The sequence below is a fragment of the Mobula hypostoma genome, chromosome 26, assembly GCF_963921235.1.
Source record: "Mobula hypostoma chromosome 26, sMobHyp1.1, whole genome shotgun sequence".
In the NCBI taxonomy this organism is placed as follows: Eukaryota; Metazoa; Chordata; class Chondrichthyes; order Myliobatiformes; family Myliobatidae; genus Mobula; species Mobula hypostoma.
Window position 1 is genome coordinate 36,471,706 of NC_086122.1, and position 17,673 is coordinate 36,489,378.

At 42.9% G+C, this 17,673-nt stretch overlaps 1 protein-coding gene across 1 annotated transcript in view; it reads left to right on the forward strand.

Annotated features, from left to right (window-relative positions):
- Positions 1–14,602, forward strand: part of LOC134338086 (mediator of RNA polymerase II transcription subunit 30-like) — a 31,506-nt gene extending 16,904 nt beyond the window's left edge. The window contains exons 4-5 of the mRNA XM_063033621.1: positions 1,577–1,669; positions 11,874–14,602. Coding sequence (XP_062889691.1) covers positions 1,577–1,669; positions 11,874–11,969 — 189 coding nt within the window. The 3' untranslated portion in view covers positions 11,970–14,602. The remainder of the gene's footprint in view (positions 1–1,576; positions 1,670–11,873) is intronic.
- The last annotated feature ends 3,071 nt before the right edge of the window (positions 14,603–17,673 follow it).

A 17,673-nucleotide genomic window follows, 5' to 3' on the forward strand; every position in this document is an offset into this window, starting at 1 on the left:
TAGCAGGAGCCTGCACCTCTCCTTTAATGTGACGCTGAACTTGGGGCTTGTTTTGGGCAGCTGGGCCTCCGCAATAATATATGGACCTGCAAGGAAGTGAGGGCATTTGAGTTAACCAATAACATGGTAAAGACCCCATCGTACAAGTTCAAGTCCCACCATTGTAGCTCAGGAATTTAAATTTGATTAATTTGGTGAGATGGATGCTAGTATCAGTGATGATGTTAATAGGACCACAAAATTGTTATTTAAAAAAATTGGTTCATTCAGAACTTATTAGAGAAGATAATTTGCCCCCCTGTTTGGCCATGAATGACTCCAGGCTGAGACAATGTGGTCCACCTTCGAAATAACTTCGCAAGCCACTCCAGCTGGGGCCAATAAGGGGAGGGTGATAAGCGATGGCCTTGGCATCACACTCATATCCAATGATCCAAACAGGAAAGCAAGCACTTCAGAATGATATCGGGGCAAACATTTGTATTATGGGGATATTTCTCCAAACTATAATCTGTCTGAGACATTTAAAATGATTATGTGATTTAATTACAGGGACAGAGTAAACCATGTCATTAGAATTACAGCCACGTAAATAAGACCGGACATAAATTGGGGGACCACTTCAGTGAGCTACATTAAAGGCGGAAAGTTTAAGGGGAACAGGAGGGGAAACTTCACTCAGAAGCTAGTGACAGTGTGGAACGAGCTGCCAGCACCAGTGGTGTGTGCGAGCCTGATTTCTACCGTTAAAGTCTGGATATGCACATGGATAGTTGGGACATGAGGGCAATGATTCCGGTGCAGGTTGGTGGGTACAGGCAGTTTAAATGGTTCAGCATTGGCTAGATGGGCTAAAGGGCCTGTTTCTGTGCTATGACTTTATGACTCTACACAAAATAATACAAGAAAGAACAACTGGAACAAAAAATCTAGTCCATTGTGCAAAGTTGTTTGTGTTCTAGACTGGGTTAATGATTAGGGTTGGTTCAATAAATAAATGGGTGAAGGGCAGTATATACGTTCTTGAACCTAGTAGTGTGAGACCCAAAGCTTCCGTATCTCTTGCCCAGTGGTAATTACAAGAGGATGGCATGGCCCAGATGGTGGGGATCTTTGATAGATGTTGCTGTCATCAGACAGTGTTCCAAATAGATGCTTCTGATCATGGGAATGGATGTGCCTGTGATGTATTGGGCTGAATTCAGTACTCGCTGTAACTTGCATTCTCGTGCATTCAAACTGCCGTGCAGACCATGATGCAACCAGAACCCAAATACATCGACTGTTCATCTCCCTCCATAGGTGCTACCTGACCTGTTGAGTTCCTTCAGCATTTTGTGTGTTACTCTGCATTTTCAGCATCTGCAGAATCTCTTGTGGTTGTGGATACTGGGATTCAGTCTAAAGTTTGAAGACAAGGATTTTTGTTGACTGTGGGGTTTTAAGCAGAGTGAAATTGGATAAATAGAGTTGGAGTCTACATTGGACATGTACCTGATGAATGAAGGATAGGCAGGAGTGGCTATTTGGTTAAATTTGTTCTTTTATAAACTCTGCTGTCATCTTCTGTCCACAGTTAATACCTTTTGTGGGCGAGGAGACTTTCAGACCTTCGGACATTCCAGCTGTTGGGGGTTTAACAAATACAGAGTACCAAGAAATCCTTCAGGTAGAGTTTGATTTTGACCTTGAAATTATCTGAACCCCGTTACATTTGCAGGAACATGTTGATCACCATCAACAGGGATTGTGGCATCCAGCATTGCCCAAGTATGGTCCGGAAGGCCAAAGAATTAGAACCAGCTCAACCCAAGGTTTATTTTGCACAGCAAGTTGTGATCTGGAATGCATGACTGGAAAAGATGGTTCAAATGTTCATTCACCGAAAAGTTGGATGAATAGATTAAAATATAAAAGTTGGAGGATTCTGAGAAGAACTGGAAGTAGAATTAATTAGATAATTGTGCCAAACTCTATCACAGCAGCAAAGTTCAACAACTTCCTTTTACACTGTATCGTGCTATGATTATGGTTGTGTGGTTTAACTGATAACCTGGAGTGACTTTAATGCTATGTGTTGCTTCAGCTAACTTGATTTTTATTATAAGTTGCTTGGAATGGGAATGAATTAACAGTAAAATAAGTTTTTTTTGTGTGTGTAGCTAGGGTGCCTAAGACTTTTTCACAGTACTGCGGCAATTTTATGTGTTGTGCTGTACTGCAGCTTTTTTAAAGAAAAAAAATTCATGACATATGTGAGTGATGATAAACCTGATTCTGAAATGGGTCTCTATTGTAGATAGAGAGTGGGAAGGGGGCAGGGAGAGGGGAATCATGTTTGGGAAAAGGAGGAGGGAGCAGGAAGCAAGAGAGAGACATTCTGTAATGATAAATCAACCAATTGCTTAGAATCAAATGACCTTGTCTGGTGTCTCAGGGCTGGGTGTGTCTGCACCCACCCCGACCCTCTGCCCCAGCACGCTTTCACAGTCACCTGTACCACACCCCTCCCATGGCTCTCTAACCTCACCATTCCCAACATTCTTTGTTCCTGCCAGATTAACAAACTCACTCTCCATTCCATGTTGAGAAATACAGTGCAGTACAAAGGTCTTCGGCACCCTAACCGTATATATGCGCCTAAGACTTTTAGACTGTACAGTATATATCTGTGTCCATGTATGAAGTAAGTGTATGTGTGTGTATGTATGTGTCTGTATAGATAGATAACTTGGTCTGCAATAGATGAGCAAGTGTCAGATGTGGTTATGTTTTTACTTTCTCAAAATTCACAAAATAGAGCAGATATTTGAACTTGTCTGATCAAATTACGAAGGTCTGCTGGAGTATTGTATCAGATGCTTTGTGTTTCTAGATTAAAAATGTATGCAACTGGCAGGATGGAGAAAAGAGAAAAACTTGTCTGAATTTTCTCTGTTAGCACAGCTTAATTGAACACATTTCCTAAATAACGTCGCATCTAGACTGTGCACTTAAATTATATTACACTGGGCAAAACGTCAGATGAGAAGGATCTTCCATTAAAAAAAAGTGATATAATTTGAAGTGCAGGACCACTTTGCTTGTGTCCTCATCAAAATCTGCCGTATAGTTCACACGGTAGAATGTATTATAATTTGTAGGCTGTGAGGCTTACTATAAGCTAATTAGATGTTACAGCTCCTGCAAAACATTTTGGTAACATTTCCGTAATCAAAATGCATTTTGGATTGTCTTCAGTCTGTGATAGGTACTGTTTATATAACCATTTTCTGAAGAGCAAAAATATTTTTAGACTAGAATAATTAATTGCCAGCCTTTCCATTTCTGTCTCCCACTGGGACAAACCCACTCTCCTCTCCAGCTTGCTTCCACTTCCTTTGATTTTTTTCTGTTATTTTCTGACCACCAGATTCTATGCATGGATAATCAAAGGAAATTCTATGCATGGATAATTCTATATGTGGATAATTCTATACATGAATAATCAGCTCTACATTGAGCTGGGATTAGATGATGCTGACACATCCGAGAATGCGCTGGGACACATCATCAGTGATGTAACCTGGGGCATCGGGTGTGCCAGGTCTTTCAACATCAGATACTCTCGCCTGGGTGACCCAGCCAGGTTTGATCGGACCCCATTTTGTGTCCCAGCAGCACTGGCCCATGGGTCACACCCCGTAACCGTAGCCATCTGGAGGCTCGCTCAGCAGCCTCTGTGATGGTTCCCTTCGCTCTTCCATCTTTTTCTCTCCAGTCCTGCTGAAGGGTCTCGGCCCGAAACGCTGACTGTACTCTTTTCCTTAGGTGCTGCCTGGACTGCTGAATTCCTCCAGCATTTTGTGTGTGTTGCTTGGATTTCCAGCATCTGCAGATTTTCTCTTGTCTGTGATGGTCTGCTTTGCAGCCCCTGCTATGCCAGGGGTGAGTAGGTTCTGCAGAGCAAGCAGCCAGCAACACTTTTACACTCCACCTCTATAAGCTCACAGTGTGCCCCCTGGCACGAGTCTGCCAGTTCCAGGTATTGCTCGGGACTGTTACCCGTGCCATGTGCTAGTGAGACCAGAACTAAGAAGATTATACAGTTTAATATGATTAGATTAGATTATGAGGACACGCAGTCCTCCTTTATTGTCATTTAGTAATGCATGCATTAAGAAATGATACAATGTTCCTCCAGAATGATATCACAGAAACACAAGACAAACCAAGACTAAAAAAAACTGACAATAACCACATAATTATGACATATAGTTACAACAGTGCAAAGCAATACCGTAATTTGATAAAGAACAGACCATGGGCACAGTAAAAAAAAGTCTCAAAGTCTCTCGAAAGTCCCATCATCTCACGCAGACGGTGGAAGGATGAGAAACTCTCTTCCTGCCATGAACCTCCAGCGCCGCAAACTTGCCGATGCAGCATCCTGGAAGCACCCGACCACAGCCAACTCGTTTGAGTCCATCTGAAAACTTCGAGCCTCCGACCAGCCCTCCGACACCGAGCACCAGGCACCATCTCTGCCGAGCGCTTCGAGCCCGGCCCCAGCAACAGGCAATAGGCAAAGCCGAGGATTTGGGGCCTTCCCCTCAGGAGATTCTCGATCGCACAGTAGCAGCGGCAGCAAAGCGGGCATTTCAGAAGTTTCTCCAAATGTTCCTCCGTGCTTCTCACATTGTCTCCATCAAATCAGGATTGTGCACGGTACCTACTTAACAAATATGATATCGTTTCGGAGCGGCTACGCAGGTGCGTCGCATCGCCATCTTCTCCTCCCCAGGTGGCTAAGGAGTTGGTATAAGAGGGAGGGCATACGTGTTTTAGATCATTGGGCTCTCTTTCAGGGAAGGTGGGACCTGTACCGAAGGGATGGTTTGCATCTGAACTGGAGGGGGACAAATATCTTACTGGGAGGGTTTGTTAATGCTGCACGGTGGGGTTTAAACGAGAGTTGCAGGGGGAGGGGAACCGGAGTGACAGAACAGTTAGTGGAGAGGTTGTGGAGGCAGATGTTGGTAAGACCTCAGATGAAGTTAGGAATCAAAAGGTTGAGCATGGTGTGGTTAGGTCTGGAGCTGCCGATATTTCAATGCAAGAAGTATTGTAGGAAAGGTGGATAATAGTACTTGAGATGAGGTAGCTGGTTTACAAACAGAGGTCATGTGTAGTGAGGAGAGGCTGTTGACAGGGCAGAATTGCAGTCAACAGGATGAGTTGCAACGTAAATGGCAGTCACAATTGAAAAGGGTGAATACAGGACTGAAGGAGTTGTGTCTGTGCGCAGTATACGGAATAAGGTAGGTGAACTTGTAGCATAGTTGCAGATTGGTAGGTATGATGTTGTAGGCATCACTGAATCATGGTTGAAAGAAGATTACAGCTGGAAGCTTAATGTCCAAGGATACACAGTTTATTGAAAGGACAGACAGGAAGGCAGAGGGAGCAGTATTGCTCTGCTGGTAAAATAATGAAATCAAATCATTAGAAAGAGGTAACATAGGGTCAGAAGGTGTTGAATCATTGTGGATAGAGCTAAGGATCTGCACGGGTAAAAAGACTCTGATGGGAGTTATATACATACAAACCCCCAAACAGCAGTAAGGATTTGGTCTACAGATTATAACTGGAGATAGAAAATGCATGCCAAAAGGGCAATGTTACAATAGTCATGGGGACATCAGTATGCAGGTAGATTGGGAAAATCACAACGGTTGGTCTCCAGCATTGACAAAGGCTTTGGGCTTTCTGGGTTGGTGGAGGTGCTTACTGTTGTTAACAGATGAGGGGATGTATTCTGCCACCGCCTTCAGCACTTGGTCATGATGTCAGCAGTGGTGGCTTCTTCAGGGCTTTTGGCCAACTGTTGAGGATGTGCTCCAGGGTCCCTCTGCCAGAGCAGAGAGGGTATGATGGTACTTCACTTTTGCCCCAAAAAGTTCACTGGGCTTGGCAGCACATTGGATTGTGAACTTGATGCTCTAGGATTCTGCTTGCCAGATGTTGGAACAGGAGATCAGTGAACATTTGCAAGGACTTGTTGGATTGCAAGTGTAAAACTATAGCAGGCTAATTATTCTTGGCCTTGCTAAAACGCCAGATTATTTTTTTCCCTGTGTGTGGGTATTAGTCATATTGGACCATGTGCAATTTCTGCAAAGGTTGCTCATTAAGTTTGGTTTCCCTTTTAAATGCCAGATAATTCCCCAATTACTGGATAATTCATGCCTGAAGGCAAATTGCAAATAATCAGTTAAAAAGGTCAGAGTAGTCGTCTTTGTGGAAAGAAATTTCCAAAGGTTATTTGGTCCCTGTGTTGGAGCGTCTGGGTAAAGTTATTTATTTTATTTTTTATTTGGAGATACAGTACAGAATTGGCCCTTCTGGCTCTTCGAACCGCACTACCCTGCAAACACAGACAACCTTGATTTAACCATAATCTAATCAGGAACAATTTACAATGACCAATTAATTTACCTACTGGTACGCCTGTTCACTGGGAGGAAACTGGAGAAAAACCACGCATTCCGTGGGAAGAACGTACAGAGACTCCATTAGACTGTCTCTGTAAGTTTGTAAGGCTCCATTAGACTGTAAGATACAGGAGCAGAATCAGGGCATTTTGACCCATCAAGTCAGCTGCTCCACCATTTCATCGTGGCTGATCCATTTTCCCTCTCAGCTCCAATCTCCTGCCTTCATATATCCCTTCACGCCCTGACTAATCAAGAACGTATCAACCTCTGCCTTAAATATGCCCAATGACTTGGCCTCCACAGCTGCCTGTGGCAACGAATTCCACAGATTCACCGCTCTCTGGCTAAAGAAATTCCTTCTCATTTGTATTCTAAAAGGATGTCTCTCTATTCTGAAGCTGTGTCCTCTGGTCCCTGCCACAGGAAACATCCCCTCCACATCAACTCTACTGAGGCCTTTCAACATTCAATAGGCTTCAATGAGGTCACCCCTCATTTTTCGGAATTCCAGTGAGTATAGGCCCAGAGTAATCAGATGCTCCTTACAGAGAACATGAGGATTGAACTCAGAATTCCAACACCCCGAGCTGTAACAGCATTGAGCCACTGTACGAGAATGTACCAGTACATTCCAGGTTTTTGTGTATCCGAGCATATGAAGCAAGGTGTTCAAGATCAGGAGTTTAATTTATGCAGTGAGATGGGGAAAGCTGGTTCAGCATTTGAAACCATGACATTACAAATCACAGAAACTTTTTACACATGGAACTTGTCAGGAGCAGCGCCTGAGCCTGAAACAGTCACTGTTTAAAAGACACTTCTGTGGGCAAGGGTTAGGCAGGCGAGGTATGGACCTAATGAAGATGAAGGGGCTTCAGTGTAAATGGGCCTGTTGGGTAGAAGGGAGTGTTTCTGAGCTGTACGGCTGACTCTTCGACAGTGTTCTCCTTAGAGAAGAGAGAATTAGAGAGATGTAATAGTAATAAAAATGTTTATTATATTACAAGGAGGATGGTATTAAAAGGTACAGTGAAGACATATGACAGCCTGAAATAAACTAGGGGAGTTTGGTTCTGAGGAAAAATTCTTTTCATTCAAAGTGTGGAAGCCAAGGGGCGATTTAATTCCATGAAGCAGAAAGTCAGATAGGGGAGTCGTTCCTTGCAGAGATGTTGGTGTCTGGTTTAAGATAGCGTGGATGAATCTCAGCGATTTCTGGCTGGTGGCCAATGAAACAAGGAAAGCAACTAAACACAAAGAAGAGAAAATCTGCGGATGCTGGAAATCCAAGCAACACACACAAAATGCTGGAGGAACTCAGCAGGTCAGACAGCATCTATAGAAAAGAGTACAGTCGACATTTTGGGCCAAGACCCTTCGGCACGACTGGAGAATAAAAACAACTAAACACTTCTGTTAATCACTTTTTTTCTGGTAAATGATCATCGCAAACAATAACCTAGAACTTTCCTTTGGTTTTGGGGGCAATTCAATGCGGCAGAGGTGAGGCAGCAGGCCCATTGCTGAGAGCAGGGAAGACCCGAGGTTCGATTAGTTTAAGCGCTGGGCTGAATTGGAAGGGTCGGGTACAGGCCGAATCGAGCTGATGGGGTCCAGGTCCCAGAATGTATCAAGGCGCCGGGCCAGATTGAAAAGGTCAGGGAGTCAGGGTGTGAAGCAAGGGATGGCCTGGTTCAGCTCATTGCTCTGTGACGTTTATCCTGCTCTGCGCTGAACTAAGTGTCTGTGGATGGAATCTCTCTGTGGACTTTAGATCGGAACACTTTGTGCTTATTGCTTGCTTGATTTGATTTTTTTTCCCTCTCTGCACATTGGGTGTTTGTTGGTCTTTTTTTGAATGGTTTCTTATTTTGTGGCTGCCTGTAAGGAGGTGAATCTCAGGGTCGTATAATGTGTACAAACTTTGGTAATAAATGCACTTTGAACTTTGAATAAATTTAAGTTGCTTTAAAAAGAAGTTAGAGGGGAGGGTGGGTGTGTTGAGGATTTTTCCCTCTACTCTAAAGATGGGAGAGTTATGATATTCATTGCCGGAAAGGGTGGTGGATGTAGCACCTCATGAATTTGATTGGTTTTATGGTTTCCTTCTCTGCTGGGAGGGACTTGGAAGAGAAAATATGTGTTATTAGAACCATTACCTCTGGCAAGAGCAGTAGTTTATTGTTATTTCAATAAACAAGTTTATTATCATGTACACTGCCTCTCGGCCAAGATGCACAACACAGAACATATAACTCAAACACAGCACACAAAGTCATGAAGTATTATAAACACAAACGATTCTGTAGCTGCTGGAAATCCAGAGGAACACACACACATAAAATGCTGGAGAAACTCAGCAGGTCATACAGCATCTATGGAAATGAATAAATTGTTGATGTTTCAGGTCAAGACCCTTACATAGAAACATAGAAAATAGGTGCAGGAGTAGGCCATTCAGCCCTTCGAGCCTGCACCGCCATTTATTATGATCATGGCTGATCATCCAACTCAGAACCCTGCACCAGCCTTCCCTCCATACCCACTGATCCCCGTAGCCACAATGGCCATATCTAACTCCCTCTTAAATATAGCCAATGAACTGGCCTCAACTGTTTCCTGTGGCAGAGAATTCCACAGATTCACCACTCTCTGTGTGAAGAAGTTTTTCCTAATCTCGGTCCTAAAAGGCTTCCCTTTATCCTCAAACTGTGACCCCTTGTTCTGGACTTCCCCAACATCGGGAACAATCTTCCTGCATCTAGCCTGTCCAATCCCTTTAGGATTTTATACGTTTCAATCAGATCCCCCCTCAATCTTCTAAATTCCAACGAGTACAAGCCCAGTTCATCCAGTCTTTCTTCATATGAAAGTCCTGTCATCCCAGGAATCAATCTGGTGAACCTTCTTTGTACTCCCTCTATGGCAAGGATGTCTTTCCTCAGATTAGGTGACCAAAACTGCACACAATACTCCAGGTGTGGTCTCACCAAGGCCTTGTACAACTGCAGTAGTACCTCCCTGCTCCTGTACTCGAATCCTCTCGCTATAAATGCCAGCATACCATTCGCCTTTTTCACCGCCTGCTGTACCTGCATGCCCACTTTCAATGACTGGTGTATAATGACACCCAGGTCTCATTGCACCTCCCCTTTTCCTAATCGGCCACCATTCAGATAATAATCTGTTTTCCTATTTTTGCCACCAAAGTGGATATCTTCACATTTATCCACATTAAATTGCATCTGCCATGAATTTGCCCACTCACCCAACCTATCCAAGTCACTCTGCATCCTCTTAGCATCCTCCTCACAGCTAACACTGCCGCCCAGCTTCGTGTCATCCGCAAACTTGGAGATGCTGCATTTAATTCCCTCATCCAAGTCATTAATATATATTGTAAACAAATGGGGTCCCAGCACTGAGCCTTGCAGTACCCCACTAGTCACCGCCTGCCATTCTGAAAAGGTCCCGTTTATTCCCACTCTTTGCTTCCTGTCTGCTAACCAATTCTCTATCCACATCAATACCTTACCCCCAATACCGTGTGCTTCAAGTTTGCACACTAATCTCCTGTGTGGGACCTTGTCAAAAGCCTTTTGAAAATCCAAATATACCACATCCACTGGTTCTCCCCTATCCACTCTACTAGTTACATCCTCAAAAAATTCTATGAGATTCGTCAGACATGATTTTCCTTGCACAAATCCATGCTGACTTTGTCCGATGATTTCACCGCTTTCCAAATGTGCTGTTATCACATCTTTGATAACTGACTCCAGCAGTTTCTCCACCACCGACGTTAGGCTAACCGGTCTATAATTCCCCGGTTTCTCTCTCCCTCCTTTTTTAAAAAGTGGGGTTACATTAGCCACCCTCCAATCCTCAGGAACTAGTCCAGAATCTAACAAGTTTTGAAAAATTATCGCTAATGCATCCACTATTTCTTGGGCTACTTCCTTAAGCACTCTAGGATGCAGACCATCTGGCCCTGGGGATTTATCTGCCTTCAATCCCTTCAATTTACCTAGCACCACTTCCCTACTAACATGTATTTCGCTCAGTTCCTCCATCTCACTGGACCTTCTGTCCCCTACTATTTCTGGAAGATTATTTATGTCCTCCTTAGTGAAGACAGAACCAAAGTAATTATTCAATTGGTCTGCCATGTCCTTGCTCCCCATAATCAATTCAACTGTTTCTGCCTGTAGGGGACCTACATTTGTCTTTACCAGTCTTTTCCTTTTTACATATCTATAAAAGCTTTTACAGTCAGTTTTTATGTTCCCTGCCAGTTTTCTCTCATAATCTTATTTCCCCTTCCTAATTAAGCCCTTTGTCCTCCTGTGCTGAACTCTGAATTTCTCCCAGTCCTCAGGTGAGCCACTTTCTCTGGCTAATTTGTATGCTTCTTCTTTGGAATTGATACTATCCCTAATTTCTCTTGTCAGCCACGGGTGCACTACCTTCCTTGAATTATTCTTCTGCCAAACTGGGATGAACAATTGTTATAGTTCACCCTTCTTCAGGACTGGAAAAGAAAGGGGGGAGATGCCTGAATAAAAAGGTGGAGGAAGGGGAAGGAGGACTAGCTAGAAGGTGATAGGTGAAGCCACTTGGATGGCAAAGGTAAAGGGTTTGAGAAGAAATCTGATAGAGGAGAGTGGACCATGGGAGAAATGGAACAGAGGGAGATGATCGGCAGGCAAGGAGGAGAGATAAGAGGCCAGAGAGGGGAATAGGAAAAGAGGGAAGGGGGAGTGAAACAAATCACTGGAAGGAGAAATTGATGTTCATGCCATCAGGCTGGAGGCTACCTAGACGTGTTGTTCCTCCAGCCTGCGAGTAGCCTCATTGTGGTAGAAGAGGAGGCCAAGGATTGGTATGTCAGAACAGGAATGGGGGCAGGAATTAAAATGGTTAGCCACTGGGAAACTTCACTTTTTGTGGATGGAGCAATATTGCCACAAATAAATTAACGAATAATAAGGTGCATTTATGACACATCTTTAAAAAGTAAGCGGTGTAACGGTACAAGCACTTCATATAAGGTGAGACCTGGGTGCTGGCAGGGAGTTTGGGTGGGAAACAGCTTCCTTCCCCTAACAGTCCTTGTAGGTGGAGATGGTTAATTAACAATGGTTTGAACAAGAGCCAGAAACTACGAATATTTCTTTTTCAGTTAATTGTGGTTGTCTGGAGTTAAAAATGTTGGGGAAGAAGATTGTGTTTCATTTGAGGGATAAATATTGCCAGGTTACTCAGAGAAATGTTCCTTGTTCTACTCTGGAATAATTCTGAGGATAATCTCTCATTTATGAAGAAGTAGAAGCACAGAGTAGTAAATGGAAAATACAATATTCCCTGTTTTCAACCGTTGTTCTTTTCTTCTCTTAGAAACTACATCAGAAGAACCAAGAACTGAAGCACATTATGGATCAGCTACGGAATCTCATATGGGACATCAATTCGATGCTGGCAATGAGGAATTAAACTTACTGAAATTCCATTGTTGGTTTTTCAAAGTGACCTCTCCATTTAGAGCCTGTTAAGCAATTCCCTTTATTGTTTAGTTTTTGCACTGTATACATAACCCTTTTCTTAACAAACAGAAAGACAAATATTTTTATACTAAGGAAACTGCAGTTCTGAAAATTTGTTAATGTATTATGAAATAATATGTTATTTTTGTGCATGTAATGTAGCAAGGATACAGATTTTCAATGTGATAGTTCTTAGCAGAAGAGAGAAGATCTGTGGCCAAGGTTGTCAATTTTCCAGAACGGTGCTAGAGTGTTTTGGAGTATGAACCCCGAAACATTACTGCTTGCTGGCCAGCGGTGTAGTGGCACCAGCACTAGACTTCGAGGCAAATAATCCCAGGTTCGAATCCAACCAGCGCCTTGCATGCTTTCCATCTGTGCTGGGTTGGGCGTCGAGCCAGCAACTCGGCCTCATTTAAAAAAACAAATGCTAAAGACATGGCAAAGTTACAACCTGATGTTCCACAAGGCGTGGAGAAGAACAACAAAACACTGCCGCAAGCGAAAGCGAGACAGTTGGTGTTGAAGAATTAATGTACATTAAGAATGTTAAACTAATTCAAGACATATTATTGGTTATTGAAAAGAATTGTACATGAGACAAAATGGCTAGGTAACGTTTCAAGGACCAATGCAAACAATTGGTACCTTGGTGAATGAGTCATGGTGTGTTGTGGGAACGTATGTGTGGGTCCTGGAATTATTCAGACATGCTATAACTGATCTACATCTAACTGTCTTGATTCTGTAAATTTTAATATCGTCAACAAAAGTAAAATGTTTTTCAATACTAATACAGCTTTCGTTGTCTTCTAACCTGAAAGCAGGACAGTTCTGAATTTTCTGTGCCCTTTGTGGGCAGAGGTAACTTCAGGCACCACTGAAGCACAGAGCTTGAATCTAGGGTTCCAGACTCTCCCTCGTACTACTGCCCACCCTCTTTCCAGTATCCCCTATTAATTAGATTCATGGCACCTACCCTATCAAATCCATCTCAGTATGGTAATCAGATTCCTATTTAACATTCTGTATGCAAATGATTCAGTATGCAAGCTGCCTTTTGTAATTCAATCACTTTGGCCCAGTTCCATTTTGGGGAACTTCATCATCCCCACCTCCCTGAAGTCCAGTAAATGCAGCAACTTCTAGCCAGCATCTTGTAGAAATGTAACTTCTGTAAGGGTGCAATCTCTGACTAGGGATTGGTTCCTTACAGCCCTCCTGCACCCCCCCCCCCCCAACCTTGTTCGATCCTGATTTGCAATTTGAGAATGTTACGGTCAACCTGATTGTGACCTCATCTCCATTGTCCAAAGTTTAAAGTAAATTTATTATCAAAGTACATACATGACTTTGACATTCATTTTCATGTGGGCATATTCCATAGAATAATAACCATAACAGAACCAATGAAAGACTGTACCAACTTGGGCGTTCAACCAGATTGCAGAAGATGATAAACTGCAAATATGAAAAGAAAGTAATAATAAATAAATAAGCAATAAATATTGAGAAGATGAGGTGAAGAATCCTTGAAAGTGAGTCCATAGGTTGTGAGAATATTTAAAGGATGGGGCAAGTGAAATGAGCAAAGTTATCCCCTTTAGTTCAAGAGCCTGATGGTTGATGGTTAACTGTCCCTGAACCTGGTGGTGTGAGTCCTGAGGCTCTTGTGCCTTCTTCCTGATGGCAGCAGTGAGAAGAGAGCATTTTCTGGGTTGTGTATGGGGTGGTGGGGGGGGTCCCTGATGATGGATGCTACCTTCCTGTAACAGTGTTTCCTGCAGATGTGCTCAATGTTTGGGATGTCTTTACCCATGATGGACTTGTGGTCATGTCCACTCATAAGCTAAATGATGAAACATGATTGCCAAGTGTCCATCCATCTTTCCCTTAGTAGACAGTGGACAGTTTGATTATTCTTAAGGAAGTTCCAAGGGTGAGCGGCTTTGATAAAGGTTTGCACACCCTTACTCAGTTTTAAATAACTAGCCTCCTGTTTGTGATTCTCCCATCAATGAAAACATCTCGATGTCTGCTTTGGATCTTGTATATTTGAATAAGGTTCTTTCCATCATTCTTCTACACTCAAAGGAACAGAGTGCTAAATTGTATAGCTTTTTATAGGACAACCCTTTCAGCTCAATGATTCTCCTTTGAACTGTTTCCAATGCTGTTATATCCCTTTTTAAATTAAGTGACCAAACCTTCACACAGTGTTACTGGCATAGCCACACCAACACCTTGTGCAATTGTAAAAAAACCACCCTATTTGTAAACTCCAACCCTTTTGCAATAAAGGCCACAGTGCCACGCGCTACCTTAAATAGTTGTTGGACCTACCTTCTAACTCTTTTTCACTCCTGCAATGCAAAATCTTCACCTCTCCATGCTTTGCAGCCTCTCTCCATTTGGATATTAATTCCCTTTTGAGGGCTCTGACCAAAGTGCAGTGTTTCACACCTACTTTCGTGAAACACTGAGCAAAATTTGATAGAATAATCAGAATCAGAAACAGGTCTAACATCACCGGCATAAGTCATGCAATTTGTAGTCGTGCAGCAGCAGAAGTATGTTGCAATACACAACAATAAAAAATTGTAAATCACAGCAAGAAGTGGTTGTCTGTTGTGTCCAACGATGGCAGGAAACTTGTGCAGGAGAGTTTTTAAAAGTGGAAAAGCATTGGGGCAGTTCAACTCTCCTGACCTCGAGAGTCCAGGTCCAGAGGTAGAAATATGCTTCTCAAACTCGGGCCTTCCTTGGTTGCAGTGGATGACCATGATGTCTTCTGTGCTTTGTCATGCCCTTTGCTCTCCACGGCCCTAGCAGTACTGCCTTCTTTGCTGTTGGATCTCGCTGTAGATTTCAACCGCCCAGTTCACTGGAGTTGACTTCGCATTGTGGGACAGGTGTGACCCTTTGCTAAGAACTACATATATATTTAAAAGTTGAATTAAACAAGTAGTGCAAAAAGAGAAAAAAATGTAGTGAGGTAGCGTTCGTGGGTTTAACGTCCATTCAGAAATCTGATAGCAGAGGGGAAGAAGGTGTTCCTGAATCACTGAGTGCGTGCTGTGAGGCTCCGGTATCTCCTTCCTGATGGTAGGAATTAGAAGAAGGTATGTCTTGGGTGAAGGGGGTCCTTAACGATGGATGCCACCTTTTTGAGGCATCACTCCTTGAAGATGCCCTTTATGCTGGGGAGGCTCGTGCCCCTGATGGTGCTGATGAGGTAATAAATTTCTGCAGCTTATTTCAACCCCGTGCAGTGGCCCTCTCCATACCAGGCAGTGATGCAGCCAGTTAGAATGCTCTCCACAGTACATTGTAGAAATTTGCAAACGTCTTTGATGGCATGCCAATTCTTTTCAAGCACCTAATGAAATGTGGCCACAATCACTATCCTGGGGAAAATCACGATCTCCTCATCGTAACATTCTCTTCCACCCATTTCTCCATCATCAGTGAACCTGGAAGCTGCAGTAAAATGTGGAATAGAGCAAGGACTTTGCTTTAGAATAGTCATATCAGATGTTCTAGCTTTGAGATGTCTCAATGTCTACCCTTCCAAGTCTCCTTTGGATCTTGTATGCTTGGTGATATGGATGCAGCTAACATTGTGAAAAACCACTGGTGTGATCATGTTGTGTTAATCAGCTTAATTAAAGCCTGTTTGCTATGCCACAGGGAGGATTGGTCACATGGCACAGCTGTGTGTCCAGTTGAATACAAGGAGTTTTTTTTCCCTCCATTGAGAGTTCCTTTGGACAGGAGTTGGAAGTGGTGCCAAGGAAAAAAAAAACTGAGGTATGCCTATCTTTGCTGTTGAGAGGGCCCTGGAACAGCAGAAAGGAAGTGAGAGCATTTTGTTTTTCTATTGAAGAGCTGTTTATTTCTGAAATTGACTGAGCAAACTGTGTCTCACACTGCACGAGGCTAAATGGTGTCAAGGGATTTTGAAGACATGCATTTTCTGTTGCCAGGAACAGCAGAATGTGACTGGTTACCGTGGATACTTGAATAGTAGCTAATTGGAAATTATTTGTTTCTTGTTACCAATCACTTCATTACACAATTTGCTTCAACACATTGTTCAGAGCAGAACCATGTTGTAATAAAGGGTGTTCTGACATGGTTGGCAGGATCCAACCTGAATGTGATAGGAAACAACTTTCAATGGAAGACGACAGTATAGGGTAGACGAGTTTAGTTTTGTTGCCGAGTTTTCTATAAAATGTAGGTTGCTGGTAGACTGGAAGAAGTATATTCCGTTGTGAAAACAAATTTTAAAAAGTTCTTCCGAAGACTTTGACCTGTTGATGCAAAAATATGGACTGAATATTGATAGGCAATTTGAGAATGGGTGACATTTCAGAAGACATTGTAAGACAATGGACCATGGTACAGTGGACTTCCTGCAATATCTTCACCTCTCTGAATTGATTGAATGGCTAAATGAGTTGCCGAAGCAGCATGTAAAGACTATGAGACATAGGAGCAGAATCAGGCCATGTGGCTCATTGGGTCTGCTCCATCAATCAATCAGAGTTGATTTATTTTTCCCTCTTAACCTCATTCTCCTGCCTTCTCCTAATAACCTTTGACACTCTTATCAAGAACCTACCAAAGACTTGGCCTCCGCAGTCGTCCTTGGCAACAAATTCCACAGATTTTCACCACCCTCTGGCTAAAGAAATTGCTCCTCATCTCTGTTCTAATGGGGTGCCTTCTAGTCATAAACTCTTCCAGTATTGGAAGTATCCTCTCCACGTCCACTCTTCAAAACTCCAGCAGGATGTAGATACCAACACATATTCAGAAGGGTGGTTGGCAGTTTTACAGCCGTGAGTTTAATCCTAGAAATGGAACATCAGTGAATAGGTTCCTCTCCCAATGACTGCTGTGTGCACATTAAATCTTCAAATTGCAAGAGGAATGATAATTAGTGACAACAAAAGAACAAAGGGGAAAAGAGTGGCAATGTTACCTAGGAAAGTTCCCCTAAAAAAGTGAAATGGTAGCGTGAAGCTATTACAGCTTATGGCATCGAAGCTCGGAGTTCAATTCCAGCATCCTCTGTAACAATCTTGTATATCCTTCCCCTGAATGTGTGGATTTCCTCCGGATGCTCCAGTTTCCGCCCACAGTCCAAAGACGTACCGGTTCGTGGGTTAATTGGTCATTGAAAATTGTCCTGTGATTAAGCTAGGGTTAAATAGGTGGGTTGATGGGTGGGACAGCTTGATGGGCCAGAAGGGCCTGTTTCACACAATATCTCTGAACAAAAAAAAAATGTCAAATCACACAAAAGTGAAGTGGAATGAGTGAGATATAATGGTCATTGTAAATTGTGCTGTGATTAGGTTAGGGTTAGACGGGCATGGTTTGATGGGCCGGGGGGCCTAACCCATGCTGTATCTCCAGGTAAATAAAATAAAATTGGAGAAGGAAATGCATATGGGCGTTACTAAAAGCTACAGCAATTCTGTATCAATAGTGAGAAGGTGAAGAAACAATAATGAAATCTTGTCAGCAGGGCACAAGACATAATTGACATCTGATTTATCTGTTCAGTAATACCTAGTCATTAAGTCTCATTCTGAAGAAGAGATGCAATTTAGTTGTGTGCTTAAGAATGTGCAGTACAAGGG